Source organism: Ceratotherium simum, chromosome 34, assembly GCF_057802395.1.
Source record: "Ceratotherium simum simum isolate JZ-2026a chromosome 34, ASM5780239v1, whole genome shotgun sequence".
Taxonomy (NCBI): Eukaryota; Metazoa; Chordata; class Mammalia; order Perissodactyla; family Rhinocerotidae; genus Ceratotherium; species Ceratotherium simum.
Window position 1 is genome coordinate 3,042,304 of NC_141933.1, and position 16,957 is coordinate 3,059,260.

Below are 16,957 nucleotides of genomic sequence, written 5' to 3' on the forward strand. Positions count from 1 at the left end.
GGCTCCAGTGTGAAGACCAGACTGGGTGACGGTGGCTGTGGGTGGATGCAGAGGGAACCTCGGCAGGGAAAAAGTGATTTCAGAGCCAAGTGATTTCAGAGCCGCTCCTGGCTCTTCTCACGGGTTGGTTCCACTTAGGGCCAGCTATTCAGAGCTAGAAGTGGGAAAAAGGAAGCACTCACCACTTTGCAAATCCTCCCCCGTGAGAGCAGCTGGTACCACTTCCTGTGTCACAGCAAATGCTGGTTTCAGAAGACGGAGTTTGGAGTTTCGGAGTTTCGGGGTCTGAAAGCAGAAGGGAATGTGCTCTGGCAGGACCAGCCAGGGAGGGGTTCCTGTGAGGCGCCGGCCTGGCCCGGGGGAGGAGGCCCCACCCACCTGCCGACTTGCAGCTCAGCAGAAGCCACGGCAGACCCAGGGGCAGGTAGGCATCCAGGGGGGTCTTCCCGGGCCCCGAGCCCCTCACATTCTGGAAAGGGCACTGGGGAGGGGGTGGAGGGACTCGGTTCCCTCGTCTCTGAGTCTGAGGAGCTTCAGGACACGGGGAGGCTCTCCTTGCCTGTCAAGGGGGCTCCTCACAGCACGGGGGGTCCGAGGTCTTGGTGCATGATCTCCGCCTCCAGAACACACCACAGTATTCAACCCACACTCCATTTGGTTGATTTCCCAGTAATTCAACTCAATCATGCCTCTGGCCTTGTTCTAGAAACAGAATTGCCACAGGTAGACCTGTGAAGTGCAGGTCATCTTGGTACCCAAGACAGAGATCTCCATGCTCCCTGCCAGTTAGGGCAGAGCGGGGTGGACACGAGCCTGTGAAGCCTAGACAACCCCTTGAAGAAAGACCGCCGGGCCCACGTGTAGATCTCCACCGGCAGGGAGGGGCCGCGGTGGTGCCAGCATCTCTCCTGCAATCCAGCACTGTCTTTGCCACTGTTACATGCACCCCGCAGCCCTGTTCCTGCGGCCCAGTGCTGTTTCCACTGGACTCCACCAGGCGCCTAATTTGGGGTGTGGTTCCTAGCTGTATATTACCCACTCCAGCCTGGAGGCCGGGGGCATCTGAAAGCTCTGAGACAGCCGGACAAAGGGCCAGGGAGCAGAATCATCGCCTCTTCAGACAGCCTCAGGCCCTATTCTAACTGGGCCGTCCTTGAGGGGCCGGGTGTGCAGTGAACAGGGCTCCGGGGCAGGCAGAAAGAGCACGTGCCCTTGAGGGGACGTACCCCAGCCTGCTTGCCTGTGGCATTCCCAAGATAGAAACCAGGCCAAACGGAAGTTTTCCCGAGTCCGAGTCCAATTCCACTGCATGCAGCCACATTTCAAAGCTGTAAGAAAGCTGCAGCCCTGGGACTCAGCATGAGAATTCGACCTGATAACACTGGCGACTGCTACCATGTATTACACGTAATTATTACAGGTAAATTACATTTATGACATAATTGCTAACATTTGTTACATATTTATTACTGCCATGTGCTGCTCCAAGCACTTATGTGCTAAGAGTGTATTATTAATTTAGAACCAACGATTTAAACTCTTGATTGTGGGTATTACCATGTATTAGCCTCAGCCTCAGCGCGGCATAGAGCCTTGCACATTGTAGGGGCTTGGAAAACTCCGACAGTAGTCAATAGCAAGTGTTACTAATAAGAATCACTATTATCACTGGGCCACAGAGGCAGGCAGAGCTGACTGGATGTCCTGAAGGGGACAGGCCTTGCCAGAGGAAGAGAAGGGACCAGAACGTGGAAGGCATTGGATCTCACTCCTGGGTGAGGCCAAGTTGAGGTGAGGATATTCTTGTCCTATTAGCGGAGGTGGGGGCTGGGGAGGACCAGGGGAAGTGGAGAGAGTGGGAGATGGAGGGAGCGGCTGGCAGGCAGGCTGCGTCTGGAACCTTTGCCTCTGAGGCTCCTCTGGGTCGGGCTCTGCCGTCCAGGGAACTCTGACTACCCAGAGGCGTCGATGATGCTGAGTCCCCCGCGAGAATCCTCACTATCCCCGGATGTGAGGTGCCCGCTGTTCCCAGTTCCCTTCCCAAAACCCAGATCACCACCAGATTAACGGGGGATTCAGGTTCACCATCAGGGAGATCTGAAATATCTGAGGTTTGCAATTTCAAGACCCAGTTGGAGGCAGATCGAGTCCCTGCGTCTTCCGGAGCTGCAGCATGCTATCCTACGCCGTGCCGGGTGAGGACTTTGTGGTCCTTCCACCAAGTGCCTTCCTCGTGCCCCACGTGGAGGAACGGGGGCCTCCCAACCAGGACCACAGGAAGAAAGGTCTTCAGAGTGAGACCAAAGTGCTTGGGGTGAGTGCAGCTGCACAGAGGGGACAGGCTGGGGGTGGGGTGGGGGAGGAAGACTTGTCCACTGTGGGGGCGGAGCCTTCTGTGTCACTCGAGGGGCTCCAGGCTGCTCTGGAGGCTGGGGAGGGGCCTCTGAGACCACTTGGGCCTTTTCCATGGGAAAGCAAGAGATTTCCCAATTTGTCTTCACAGGGAGTGTCCACCTGAGCTTCTATTACAAACTTTTGCTTTTGTAACTCATTTTAAATGAATGACGACGGACGATAGTATATTTGTATGCACTTTATTTTGGGGTGCTCGAAATCTGTTAAACTCTTCTAGATTTTACTTCCCAGGAAGTTTTATTTCTGTAAATTATAAAACTTCATCCCCCTCCCTACCCCATGTGGAAACATTAACCATTTTGAAAACAAAGAGGACATTTGCCCTTTGTCTGCCTTCTGACAACATCTCTCTTATAATCCATGATTCCTTAACAAAACGCCACTGCATTGAATGACAGAAGGGAGGCAACAAGGGAAGGGAGAAAGGAGACGGGCGGCCACAAGGACCAGAAGGAGGGGTCCTGATGCCTGGTACCCCCTCAGTGCCTCCCTGCCCATGCAGGCTGCTGCAGTTCCCTCAATCTCACCACATATCCGTCTCACCTTGAGTTGAAAAATGCTTGCTTACTGAGTTGATCTCGTGGGCCTTTGAGAGACTCATTTATCACAACAGATGAGAAATTGCTTGGTAAACTTACACGAGCTTGAAAACTTGCGGTGGAATTATTTTGGGTCTGATTCAGAAAGTCCGCTTGACACCACTGTTATAGCTTTTGGGGTCCCTCTCGCCTAGGGAGCCATGCCCTGAATAGAAGTCTATGTGTCCATTCGTCTGGCAGAAGGTGGGGACCAGCTCCCACACCACCAGCTGTCTTTGTGGTGCATTTGTGTGCACAGAAGGGAGGAGGGGAGAGCCCGGAAGCACAGAGCTTGGGGGAGCCCACAGGCTGGGACCACGGCCCTCACCAGGAACCCAGGAACCTCCGCCAGGGCCGCAAGGCAGAAACAGCACGCATTTCACTGCGCCCTCATCTGGGGCAGCGACGGGCAGGGCTGAGCAGCATCCCCTCCACCCCGGCTTTCCAAACCCCCAGAACGACTTTCTGGTGCTATGAGGTCCACTTGGGTTACACGGAGAGCTCTGACGAGGTCCTGCCCTTAATTGGGTCACCCAGTGTGTCAGTTTCCCTGGGCCACCATGACAAATTACCCTAAACTGGGTGGCTTAAAGACAATAGAAACCTAACATCTCCTGGTCCTGGAGGCTACACGTCCAGAGTCAGGGTGTGTCGGGGCCGTGCTCTCTCCTCGTCCTGGAGCTGCAGGGGGGCTCCTCGGCTTGCAGCCGCACAACCCCAGTCTCCACCTCCCTCTTTGCACGACGCCCTTCCCTCTGTGTCTGTCTGTCTCTGTGTCTCTCCTCTTCCTATAACCACGTCAGTCATGTTGGATTAAGGGCTCGTCCTATTCCACTGGGACCTCATCCTAAGTGACATCTCAGTTACGTCTGCAAAAACTCTGTTTCCAAACAAGGTCACATTCCCCAGTTCCAGGGGTGAGGGCTTGGACATAGATTTGGAGGGACACATTCAACCCGCATCACCAGGTAACCCTTCTGTCTCCCCTAACAGACCATCCAGATCGTCTCCGGCACCATGATTATGAGCCTGGGGATAATTTTGGTGTGGGCTTCCTTCCTCCATCACTTCAGCCCCATTGTTTTAACCTTGATTTCATCTGGATACCCGTTCGTTGGTGCCAAGTGTGTGAGTCCCACGGGCACTCGTGGGAGAGTGGGTCTCTGGGAGGGGGTATGGGCTCAGCCTGCTCACCTGTTACCTGGTGGTGTCCATCGTTTGTAAAGACGCAGGTGTGGAATTTGTTTTAGTAGGGACCAGCCAGAAGTGGGAGGAGGCCAGGGAGGGCAGAAATGGCTCTGCTAGTGGGAACAGTATTGACTTGCTGGCTCAGGGATCAGTTCTTCCGAAAATCCCCGTTTTGTCGTCCTCTAGGGCTCTGGGAGTTCAGCAGCTTCTCTCTGGGGTGACCACATATCTGTTGCCCCAAGAGGGACACTTGTAAACGTAAAAGGAGGTGCTATTGATAACAATGCCGCGACAACAGGAATACCTGGACGGTCCCTGGCATCCGGGCCATAGGGTCACGCTGCTTCTTTCCAAGTTCAGGAGAAGTTGGGGTGGGAGCGAGGTAGGAAGGCCCCCCTAGATGTGTAAGTGAGGAGCAGCGAGACCCAGTCACACTTGCCGAGTGACCCGGATGTGGGCAGCGCACACCGGCCGAGTGGCCAGGTGGGCGGTCTGCGTCCGTGGGGCCAGTGGACCCTTCTCTAAACGTGAAGAGATGGCGCTGAGGGCTCAGAAGCTCTGCCTGCTGCTGTCCATCTCCTGGTGCCTGGAATGCCTTCTGGAAAGTTCTGCTTCAGACCCACCTGGGAGTCCTGAGTCATCCTGATGCCCCTGGGGTCAAGGAGCTTCAGGGGAAGGTCTCCTGAGAAGTGAATGACGCTTTCCCAGTCTAGAACCTTCCCACTCCCTCGCCCCACCTCTCGAGCTCGGAGGTGACTTTGCGCCCTCCCTCTGCCCGCTGCCCCACGTGCCAGCCCAGCTCTCCGGTGGCTCGTTCTGCTAGGAGCTCAGGGACAACTTTTTGCTTTCGTCTTGCCGCATAATTATGCCACATAATTTTGTTGCGTTACAGCTCCTTAGAAATTTTCCCATTCCCTTAAATCTATTTTTTTCTCTAATAAGCCAAAATCAAACACTTTTAATGAGCTTTTCACTAGGCCCTGCAGCTCCCCTCCCCAGCGCCCATTTTCCTTCAGTTCTTGATTCTCATCTGCCAGAGCCCACAGAGCCACATGCCTGCCCCTCCTTCCCCACAGAGGCCCTGTAACGCTCCCTGGAAAACCATTGCTCCCAGAGAAAGCCCTGGACTGCAAGCCCCCTTTGCCCTAGAGGCACTCTCTCTCTGAGGAGTTTCAGGTTCTCATGAGGTTTTCCCTGTGTTCTTTTGTCCTCCTACGTCACCTGCCTTCCCCTCCGTGTTAGCTGTAAGCCCCTATGGACTGGGGTGTGACCCTGCACCCAATGTCCCCGATGCCTTCAGTCCTACAGGAATGCTCCCAGAGGGTGACCAAGGATGTGACAACTTGGTGGCAGGGACAGTGGGGTGCATCTTTGCATAGAAACTGATCTGTCCGTTTTCCTCTTTTCTGAGTAGTTTATCATCTCTGGATCGCTGTGTGTCATCTTGGAAAAAATATCAAATAAGCGTTTGGTGAGTATGGGGCCAGCGGCACCTCACTTCCTCATAGGGACTTCGGGGACACTCATCCCGGTGGTTCTCCCGCACTTTCACATGAAGGAGTGGACCTCCAGGTCGGCTACAGGCTCCTCGGTCAGCGCCTGGTCACCACCGCTGATTTCGGGGGCTCCTCTCGTGATCCTGTTCTGTAACCAGCACTGAGCCCTCCCCAGGCTCTATGGGCTTCATGCAGAAACCCTGCCCGGTCAGAATCCCCTTTGGTGCCAGCTGGCAGCCTGGATCCGGGTCCTTGGTGACCACAGGGGACAGGGCAGGGAGGGATGATGGGGTATTTGCTGTGTGCCACCCATTGGACAAGAGAGTCAGAGACCACAAGAAACACCCCTCCCTGGAGATGAACCCAGAGCAGGGTCAGTGTTTGGGCTGGAGGAGATGTTCAGGCCAAGACCAGCCCTTGGTCACTGGTGGTGGCCAGAGGCGCGGTTACCTGCATCCTGGTGTTGCCAGGTCAGACAAGAATGGAGTGGAGGGTGGCGAGGGGGGAGGCTTGGTGACAGGGGACACGTGATCTGCAGAGGTTTCTCTTTTCCTCAAGAGGCGGTGGGGGGCAGAGAGCTGGGCGCATCAGAGGGCTTCTTGGGAAACTGAATCTGAACGACTCGAGACTAGGATGCAGGCTTCCTGCACCTGCCCTGAGAGCAGCTGTGGTCTCTGCCCTCCTCTGGGCCTATGCCGGGGTCCTGGCTACAAACGCCCAGGTGGGGCCCCAGAGTCCCCCTCCCACGCTGCTCCTGGCTCCCAAGCCTGCCTGCAGAGGCCTGTCCCTCACGCACTCCTGGTGTGTGTGCGGGAAGGGATGGAAAGATCTGGGTAAGTCTCAGTTCCGCTGGATCCCCATGTGGCTGATGCTGCTTTGGGGTGTCTGTTGGGGGACCCTCTGCCTCTAGCCCTGAGTGGGGGGACCCTGCAGGCCAAGCTGCGGTGACGTTACAGAGTGTGTCGAGGTACGCACCTGACACCAGCCCAGCCCCAGAACAGGGTCAAAGGCCTCCCGCTGGGCTCAGGGGAGATGCGGGAGGAGGGGGCCTCTTCAGGGCGCCTGGGTGGGTCAGGGAAAAGCCAGAAGGGGGTCTGGGGGACTAGGGCAGCAGTGATACGGGCATTTCAGTATTTTAACTACTCTGTCGGTGTGGCCCACCTCGACGTCAGTCTTGTCTGTGTCTTTGTCCGGTCCTGTCCAGCCCTGTCGGTCCCATCCAGAAGCATATGCTTCATTCTTAAATTCACCCATCCTGCGAGCATTTCCCCACTGGGCTCGGGAGCTCTGCCAGAGGGTGGAAGGCGACCAGAAACAGATTCTATCACACAGACTCGTCCTGCAGGAGCCCCATGTGAACCCACCTTTGCCATCCCTCAGGAATGCGGTATACCAGGGGTGCGTGCCTTGCGGGGGCAGAGACCCTGACCCAGAATTCCCCCGCAGGCTTGGATCAGCCTGGTCAGCAGCCTCCTGAGTCTCTTCATCACTTTTACGGGCCTCATCCTCCTCCTCGTCAACCTGGCTGAGGTGCTCGCCGCCTGGGGACGGTGCGAACTGGCCGTGGCGTCCAGGCAGAGGTCCGAGGACAACTACTTCTCTTCGAGAGATGTGACCTCTGGCTGCTTCTTCCTCGCGTCCAGTCTGCTGGTAAGCATGTTTAGATGGAATGTTTCAGACTGGGGAAATCCGTGAGGTTCTCGGCTTCCTGTCAGCTGTGTTCTCTTCTGATGGGAACTCCGGGGGAAAGTCTGGGAAGAGGCAGAGGAAAGGAGCCCGTGCGCTGAGGAAGAGCAGGCATTCAGTGGACTGTGCTCTTTGAGGAGTTTAATACCAAACAGGCCAAAGTCGCGAATAGATCCTTGTCAGCTCGGTTCGGGCTTGAGCACCTCAGCTCATAAGCACACCCGTCTAGCTGTGTGAGTCTCGAGGGATGGCTAGATCTGAACAAGAACCGAGGGCCTGGGGCAGTGAATTGCTCAAGAAAGGCCCAGGGCTCAGGGAGACGTTAGGGACCCTCCTGGGAGAGGTGGCTGTGGGCCGGCTGTGACCAGGCTTAGCACAACAAGAGCCAGAGGCTGGGGCACAGAGGGAACAAACCCTAATTCCTCCACGTGCAGGGGGGTGCATGGCGACGGTCAAAAACAAAGTGTCGAAAATCCAGAAATAGCAAAATTAAAACCACCAAATCCATAAAGAGTATTTAGTAAGAGTTTATTCTGCAGATGAGAACAGTTCGAACACTGGGAGCTTCCAAAAATAGAAAGTGACACCAAGCTCAGGGTTGTGACATTACAGGATGGCTTATAAAGTGAAACTGAGGACGTTGTTAACCTTTACAAGGACTGGCTCTTACAATGGGACTTTCCAGTTGGCTGGGAATTGGTTAAAAGTGATTCGCATTTTTAGGAAGATGACAAGTTTCTTGTACGATTGGCAGAGGCATTTACAAGAAATAACCCAAGTTAAGTTCCACTTATGTTCATGAAATAAGCTAGACTTAGTTTTTCTTATGTGGCTTCAATGGTTTTGTCTGCTCAAGAAATTCTCAGGGACGGTGTCCATTTTGTATTTGATTGTAACAATCCCCCCCTTTTGGTCATCTCAACAAGCTGAGAGTGTGACCACCTACTAGTGTTAGTTTTGGTTACCACTGTTGATGTAGCCAGGCTGAAGAATCACAGATGTGCTGTTTCCAATAGTAGAGTCGTCAGGATAGAGGGTCGTGCAACCAGTAGTCACATGGTCATCATGGACTTGGGCGGTCAGATCCTTGAGTTCCTCAAGTTGTCTGGTCCAGTGGATATCATTTGATGTGTGAGTGGCTGCTGAAAGGCATTTAAAACCCTTGAGAGGATCCAAGGCACTAGAGAGTTTAATGCGATGACTATAGGGAGAATAATAGCCAAGGATTGAAAAGCTCCCCAGAGCAGAACTTACCAGGACCCAAGATTTAACCAACCAAACAACGCAAATTGGTTATCATCAGATTCAGGCTTTAGTATTTTAAGTCAGTCTACATTTTTTTTAGTTATTTACAGAGGCATAACATGATGTATGAGCAATCACATATCCCCGCGATTACTTAGGAGAGGATGAACATGAGGATGTTTTATCTCAGAAGGCGGTGTTGCAGGTGAGCTTCCGTCTAGATTAGGTCTCTATATGCTGTGAGCAATCAGGTAATTCAATAAGAGGCATTTCGATGGAAATAACAGAAAAACAAAAGTTAATAGTTTGAGCAAATTATAAATTCAGTTTCTGAGTTTGGAGAGCAACTAGTTGAGAAAATTTCTAAATTTGAGCTTGAAGCATCTTTAGATGGTGGAATGATGGTGGTTTCAGTCTGATGGATTTTTCTGGTTTGCAGTTTGACTGTCTCTGATGATGTCATCGAGTGTTCGGTGGAACTTTCTTGAGTGGCCCGTACAGCAACAGGCATGAAGTTTGTCCATACGTGATCTATTGTGGTGATTTCTCTTAAGTTTATGAGTAGATTTTATTAGTAGTAGGTTTTATAAGTAGATAATAAAACCTCAAAGACAATGAACGAGACTAGGAACTGAAAATAGGTACACTGTACCCTTCTATCGAAATATAATTTTTCATAGCCATCCCATTTTTATCAAAGATATTTTCAATCTTTGTAAAATACATCTGGTCTTATTAAACTTGGATTGATTATTTACATAAATGTACTAAGAACAGTAATTCAATGCATATTCTCAAATATGACATTTTAGTCAAAGCTTTGGTAATATCCAGGGGGCTTTAATGGTTCTGTAAAGTCAACCTCAGTTCTTTAAAATTGTCTGGTGATAAGGAATCTCAGGTTAGACCTTTAAAAGTCTCTTTAGGTTGAGAAGCCAAGCTAAGGATTTGTCCAGTTGTGTCCTGTTACAAGGAAAACAGAGTCTTATTGAACTTATGTAAATACATATATTTCCACAAAAAAATAAGAATATTTAATAACAGTTTCTGAATCTGGGAGAGATCAGATAGGGAGAAAAAGATAAAAATTTCAACTTCTGTTTGTAAAAGTATACTTTATCAAATTGCTATCAGATATAGACAGCTTAAAAGAGAGGAGAAAAAGAGGTTCCTTAAATCTGGAAAATAAGACATTAAAGAACAAGCAATGTTTTCAATGAAGTCATAGAAATTATAATGATCTTCTTCAGTCCATTCAGTCTCCTGTAATTAATTCTTGTTTTGCTTGATCTCGGGTTAGCAGCTTTATGAATCAATCAGTTTCCCATTAGAGTTTTAGAAATTCTCACCCAGTTCAGTGTTATGATCTTAAAGTTATCAGAAACCTGCGTTCTAGAGTACTTGTCAGGGTCTTTTCCATAAATCTCCTTAAAGATGAAGCATTTTTGCCTGTAGTTGATTGTAAATGCTTTCAGAGAAGAATTGAGAGTAAAACAAGAACTGTCTGTAAGTGACAAAAACTCAAAAATAGCCACATTTAGAGCCAGCCTGATGGCCTAGTGGTTAAAGTTCGGCGCTCTCACTGTTTCTGTGGCCCGGGGTTTGTTTCCTGGTCGCAGAACCACACTACATCTGTCAGCTGCCATGCTGTGGCAGTGCTCACCCAGAGGAACTAGAAGGACTTACAACTAGCATATACGACCATGCACTGGGGGTTTGGGGAGGAAAAAGAAAAAGACGAAGATTGGCAACAGATGTTAGCTCAGGGCAAATCTTTCCTGGGGAAAAAAAAAAAAGCATCTTTAAGACAAAAATAGCCACAGTTAAAGATCTGGGGAGAGTTCACCAAAGAAAACGATACAATTGAGGTGCAAACAGACACAAACAAAGATCTTATAGCTTTCATTTTAAAATTTTAGCCATGTTTCAGGTACAATAATGAAACTCAAAGGAATAGCTGGATGCAAACTGTGTTTCTGGCAGATGGACTAAGTTAAGATTACCTGCTGAGATGCCCAAAGTTTGTTCCTAAAGATTTTTTAATGTGTGCACTGTAAGGATTCTTTGGGAGAAGCTATTTTTGTAGTCATTCTGTCTTTTAGAAGCTTCTGCACCCCAATCGAGATAATGCATCCCATTGTCTCCAAGAGATTTTGGATCCTTTCTTTACAAGGGTGCCCCCTAAAGTGCACTCTCTTATGAAAGTTAAAGGTTCCCCAAAGTGGCCACTACAATTCCAAATTATCCTTTGTAAAGTCCACCATTTTCCAAAAAGTTGCAATGTCCTGGTCTGCGGTGAGTATGCACATCGGAAGCAAGAGTTTCTCAGGAAGGCGGATAGAGTTTTAAGACCAGGTGGAACCCATCTTTGCCTTTAGATTCCCTAAGACATCTTAACTATGAGGGGCCCTGTTTCTCAACAGCTGATCCAAAACACAGGCAATCATATGTTTTCTCTCCTTTTGAACAGAATAGGGTAACTTACCAAGAAGCTTCAACAAACAAAATAGAGGCATGCGCAATAGAATTGGAGAGCTCAAAACGCAAAGAAAGCAGAAATCAGTGGCGGGGGGTGGGGGGTGGGGAGAGGGGCGGGTAGAATATGGAGATGGACTTTTATAATTTTATTAGCAAGCGGAATTTTACAAAAATGATGGAATGCAGAGCGGCATTCCCGACTGTATCATATCAGAGAAAGGCTTCCAGTCAGTAAAGCCGGAGAACAGGTACAGGTCCACAGAACATTGAGAAAAAGACAGCAGATTAGGAGGAAGACGAAGGTTTCCATCCTGCAGCCATAGAGAGAGGGGAAGCCCCAGGAGGCAGCAAGCAGGGCCAGAGGAGCACAGAGACTTTTCCCCGCCTCATGCCCTGGCTCAGACCATCCTCCAGCAGATGAAGGCAGTGATAACAGGACCTGGTCGGGGTTGGATCTGCAGAGGGGTTTGGGTGAGGTTTATGTAGTGGACCAAAGATGAGCTTGTGAGGGATCGGGCTGAGCTCACTTGCTGAGAGTTTTCCCAGGAGCAGCAGACCAGCAACGTCCCCTTCCCACCTGGTCCTTGAATTCATTCCCTGGGGCCGCCATAACAAATGACCACACACTGGGCAGCTGAAACCACAGAAATGCATTCTTTCACGGTTCCGGAGACCTGAAGTCTGAAATCAAGGTGTCGGCAGGGCTGTGCTCCCTCTGAAGGCTCTAGAGGAGGATCCTTCCTGCCTCTTCCAGCTTCTGGGGGCCCCGGGCTTCCTGGGCTGATGGCCACATCCCTCCAACCTCTGCCTCCATCTTCACGTGGCTTCTCCTCTTCGTGTCCCTGTGTCCTCCTCTTCTTGTAAGAACACTTGTCATTGTATTTACAGCTCCCTAAATCCAGGATGATCTCATCTCGAGATCCTTAACTAATTAACTCTACAAAGACCCTATTTCCAAATAAGGTCACATTCTGAGCTTCCAAGTGGACATATATTTGGGGGACACTATGTAACCCACTACAGTCATGGTCAGCATAAATGAATTTGATGTTCCGCACACCTATGGCCTCACCTGTTCTACCTGGCGGCCCTTGCTCGGAGGAAGGTGACGCAAGGCAGTGGAGTTGTCTGGTTCATCCTCCTCGGGAGTATGCCCTGGCGGTCGGGGTGGGTGTTGGCAGCTATGCCAGCCGATCACTTTGAGTGGTCGCTGTGCCCCTTGCTGCCCGAGAGGTGAGGGCGGGTAGAGGGTGCTGGCACCGGTTTACGAAGGTCTCCGGTACTCCCCACCTCTGTGGACCTGAGGGACGAGCATCAGTGTCCCCATTTCACAGAACAGCAAACTGAAGCCTGGAGAGGTAAAGAGTCTCACCTGGGGAGGCTCTGCTCAACCTTGGGTGCCGTCTGCCACCCACACTGGAAACCAGGGCTTGACCCTGTCTCCCAGGGGTCGTGAACAGGTGGGGTCAAGTGTACAGAGAGCAGACGAGACGATGCCAACCCCCAGGCATGAGCAGGCAGCCGTCTTTGCTGGGAGGTGTTGCGAGGCTCTCCAAGGTTCCAGGCGGCCTGCAGCCCTCTGGCCACCGCAGGAAGAGAGGGTCGATTGGTCCGAGCACCCACCCTGTGTGTCCTGCCTTCCAGGGGGTGCTGTCCATCATGCTTCTCTTCACACTGTTGGAGCTCAGCATTGCTATCCCGTCTTCCATCCTCTGGTGGAAACAGGCCCGTTCAAGCACCCCCGGGGTGAGTCCGGTGGGGCTCGGGGACTCGGGGCTCAGGTGGCAGTGCAGGGAGTGGTCACGGGCCCACCGCAGCAGGTGGCACCGAGGTGGACCCGTGAGCGTGGTCCCGGCTGAGAGCGAGGCAGCTGCTGCAGGGCAGGACAGCAAGAGGGTGGGGGTCGGGGGGGGACTGCCGATGAGGACCTGGTGGGACCTAGAAAGCAGTTGTGCAACCCACTCACTTAGCAGAAGGGGAAACTGAGGCTCCTGAGGACAGACCACTTACCAGACACCCAAGACGCCTGAGCCAAGACGAGGGTCCAGGCCCCTCTCCTAGACGAGGCGCCATGTCCCCCACCCCAGCCAACCCCAGGGCCAAGGGCAGGTGGACCGGCTTCGTGAAGATTTCCTCCTCCTGGGATCGTCCCTCCTCCCACTTCACACTTGTTACACATACTTTAACACCCCTCCCTTACACATGAGAGCAAAACGTACTCAGACCGGATTCCACAACTCAAACACGGATTGATTTATGGGAGATTTTATTAAAGGACAACATGCCCAACAGCGGGGTGGGGGAAACACCTCGAGAGCCAACTGTGGCCTCGTGAGGGGCGATGACGCGGGCAGCCCGGCTGAGGGTCATGTGTGTGACGTCGGGAGGTTGAGAAAGGGACAGGGCGAAAGCTCAGAACTCAGTGCCTGTTCACATCCTCTGTCCTCTCCAGGTCGTGCTCTTTCTGGCTCAGAGTGACACGGTCGTCACCAGCGCGCCCCCAAAAGCATCTGCTGATCCTGATCCTCATCCTGGATTTGATGAACTGGCGGCCTCTTAGGAGAGAGAGCGTGAAAAAGATGGAATGAGACAACGAGAGACAGAGAGAGAGAGAGAAGGAGACAGAGAGAGTTATGGTGACCTGGGAGAACCGACGTTCCTTGAGAGGGAGAGTAGACCTCGCTGAAAACTTTGGCCCGGGATCCCCTAAGGAATTTATAAAGAGGCTTCTCTTCTTCTAAGGGAATGTTTGTTCAGCATGGGTGCCCTGGTTGCCTCACGATGATTCAAATAAGGCAGAGGTGTGACCAACCTCTCAGGGTGGCCCCCAGGGAGCCAGGGTGAGTGTCATCACATGGACCGTGAATCAGTCCTGAGGCTGGGGCTGGGGTCCCTGCCTGTGCGGTCAGTTGTCTGCAGGGCTTAGCTGAACGAGCACCAGACCCCGCCCGGTGGGCCCTCACCTTTTATCTCAATAATTTCTCCTGGTCGTGTGCATGGAGAAGAACTCTCGGATTACATTTAGGAACGTAGATTAGATGTTAGGATACTGAGGGACTCCTGCTAGGTGCCCCACAGCGGACAAAATGCCGGGTTTTCAAAGTCAAGCCCTGCCCGAAATGAGCCTAGTGGGGGACAACGCAATTTTAATACTATATGAGGGTGTTTTCCAAACAGCAGGTTATAGCCCATTAGGGGATCATGAAATCAATATACTGGATTAAGAAAAGCATTAAAAAGATAATCAGAAACAAGACAAGGGCCGGCCCTGTGGTGCAAGCGGTTAAGGGCGCGCGCTTCACTGCAGCAGCCCGGGGTTTGCGGGTTCGGATCCCGGGCACGCACCGACGCACCACTTGTCAAGCCATGCTGTGGCGGCGTCCCATACAAAGTGGAGGAAGATGGGCACAGATGTTAGCCCAGGGCCAGTCTTCCTCAGCAAAAAGAGGAGGATTGGCATCGGATGTTAGCTCAGGGCTAATCTTCCTCACACAAAAAAAAAAGAATAACAAGATAAAATGACTGACTGTGATACAGTGAGTACAAGTATCTGAGTGTAATGAGGCAATGTAGGAAGGACAGGACGGGCGCAAGTGAGACAGAATGTGTCTTTGAATTGGTGGGTTGAGATGCACACCATTTAAAGTGGTTGGTGGTCAGATTTGAGGATTCAGTTCATTAAGGCAAACCCCGTAGTGGACGCAACACGGCACCACCCAGCTCCCTCTCCAGGATGAAGGAATTTTTCTCTCACTTGCAGGGAGCACCGCCTGCTAAAAGGCCTCACTGTCAGCCCATTTTAGACAGCCACAGTCAGAGAGAGTGCCAACCCCAGGGTCACGTCCCCTCTCCAGGCAGCCTACATGCACATGCCCTGGGATGGAGGGTCCGGTCCTCTTGCTCTAACTCAAGACACCTTGGAAGGATCACCCCAGCTTCAGAGCTGTCCGGCTGTGGGCTTCATTGAGACTGCAGCACACTCCAGCTCTCCTGCTGCCCAAACCTGCTCCCTCCTCTCTCGCTTTCTCTCCTCCCCTTCCTTTCCCCAGGGGTCACCCCAGGAGCACCCCCTATGAGCTTCCTGCTTCCCCGGGGACAGCAGTCTGCCTCCACTGACACCAGGAGTGGTGGCAAAGAGCAAATGCTGACGTGGGATTTGGACCAGGATCACCCACCGCCTGCAGGAGACACAGAGCACACAGGGCGCTGGCCAGGCTGCCGAGCAACGGGCAAACCTCCCCTGGTAGTGGGTGGGGTCCTGTTGGGGCAGCGTAACAGGCTTCTGAGAGACATGTGGGAGTAGACTTTGTACACAGTGGAGTGGGGTGGCTCTTTGCATCCAGTCAAATGTGACCAGAGGCCGCGGGATGAGTGGACAATTGGAAGGAGGTGTGGAAGCCGAGGGCTACTTGGCGGATGGAGGACCTCCCCTCCTGCAGCCCAGGAGAGAGAAGCTAGGGTCCAGTCCGGGGCCTAAAGGCCGGCTGAGCTCCAGAGAATAAACACCCACCTGGGCCGCTCAGCCACGCCGGGATCAGGGACCAGGTGGGACCCTGACATGGATGGGGATATCAGGGTGATGCACCCCAAATCTTGAACCCCAGATTCCCTGCACCCTCTGAGCATGCAGAGTGCCCAATCCTCCCTATGGGGGGCACTGTCCCCTCACTTGGACACCTACAAGACAGCAGGTGACCCTGATCCCCCAGGGTCTGCCCACGCCTCCTCTCCTGGGCACTGGGCTGATGACGAGGTTCATCCCAACATAACCCAGCCCGGGACCTTCTGACCTAATAAGGAAGAGCCCCAGGATGGAGCCTGCATATTTCGGCAGAAGTCTGTGGCTGCCTTCTGCTACAATGGCAGAGTCGAGTAGTTCAACAGAGACTGTTGCAGCCTGTGGAGCCTAAAATATTTATTATCTGCCTCTTTACAGAAAAATTTTGCCAATCTCTGCTATAGATGAAGAAATTGAGACACCGAAAGACCAAGTGTGTTGCACAAAGGCCCTCGCTAGTTAGTGGGAAGGGACAGAGTCCAACAGTCTGGCCCAAGTCCCCCTGGTGCCCTCCAGTGATTCCCACAGTTCAGACCCAAGGGACTGGATTTCGTGTGCTCGTGTCATTTGCGGAAATAAGAAGCATGCCGTGAAGAGCACAAGTTTGGGGGATGGTGTCATACTTGGCGTTATCAGAAGGCAGTTCGATAAGCAAGTCTGGGGCTAAAGAGAGAAGGAGGCTGAAGATAGGTGTTCAGGAATTGAGTGATCCACAGGAAGCCATGGGAATGGAGGAGATCAGAATTCAAGGACACGGTTTAAATAGCAAAGAGCAGAATCCCAAGAAAAGTGGCCTGGAAAACATCAGCGTTTTGGGGAGGACAAGGGAGGGGAGCTGGAGAAGTCTGAGTAAAAAGTAAGGAAAAGCTGGAAATCAAGGAGGGAAAGTTAAGAGGTATGACGCCCAGAGGATGGAAAGGGCCTTCTCAGAACCTGGTCCTCCAGCAAGGGAAGGGGCTACTGTGAGAGCTTTCTACTGCTGTTGTAGCAAATTACCACAAACCCAGTTGCTCAAAACAGTACAAATCTATTCCCTTACAGTTCTGGAGGTCCAAAATCCAAAAACAGTGTCACTGGGCTACCATCAAGGGTCAACAGGGTTACATTCCTTCCAGAGGCTCCAGGCGAGAACCCGTTCCCGTGTCTCTTTTCAGCTTCTAGAGGCCACCTGCGTTCCTTGGCTCATGGCCCCTTCCCATATCTTCAAAGCCAACAATCACATTGCTCCTACCTCTGCTTCCAGCATTCTGTCTCCTCCTCGGACCCTTGTGATTACATATAGGGCCCACCTGGGTAATCCAGGATACTCTCCC

At 52.1% G+C, this 16,957-nt stretch overlaps 1 protein-coding gene across 2 annotated transcripts; it reads left to right on the top strand.

Annotated features, from left to right (window-relative positions):
• Window positions 1–267: 267 nt before the first annotated feature.
• Window positions 268–13,896, top strand: LOC101390618 (membrane-spanning 4-domains subfamily A member 6D-like). 2 transcript variants are annotated; one of them, XM_087423211.1, is made up of 8 exons: window positions 268–424; window positions 1,680–1,791; window positions 2,127–2,314; window positions 3,987–4,121; window positions 5,596–5,652; window positions 7,124–7,327; window positions 12,731–12,832; window positions 13,539–13,896. In XM_087423211.1, the coding sequence occupies exons 3-8, from the start codon at window positions 2,174–2,176 to the stop codon at window positions 13,644–13,646; spliced, it is 747 nt and encodes a 248-aa protein (XP_087279337.1). In that variant the 5' UTR covers window positions 268–424; window positions 1,680–1,791; window positions 2,127–2,173; the 3' UTR covers window positions 13,647–13,896. The 2 variants fall into 2 exon arrangements, with proteins under 2 accessions (XP_087279337.1, XP_014651300.2); XM_014795814.2 differs by lacking the exon at window positions 268–424 and adding an exon at window positions 1,226–1,420.
• Window positions 13,897–16,957: the final 3,061 nt, after the last annotated feature.

What these genes read in the sequence shown, in the direction of transcription:
- LOC101390618 (XM_087423211.1), top strand. Translation starts at nt 2,174, where the DNA reads ATGCTATCCTACGCCGTGCCGGGTGAGGACTTTGTGGTCCTTCCACCA. An exon ending in AAATATCAAATAAGCGTTTG is followed by an intron (nt 5,653 to 7,123) that starts GTGAGTATGGGG and finishes ATTCCCCCGCAG; the next exon opens with GCTTGGATCAGCCTGGTCAG. An exon ending in CCCGTTCAAGCACCCCCGGG is followed by an intron (nt 12,833 to 13,538) that starts GTGAGTCCGGTG and finishes TGTCCTCTCCAG; the next exon opens with GTCGTGCTCTTTCTGGCTCA.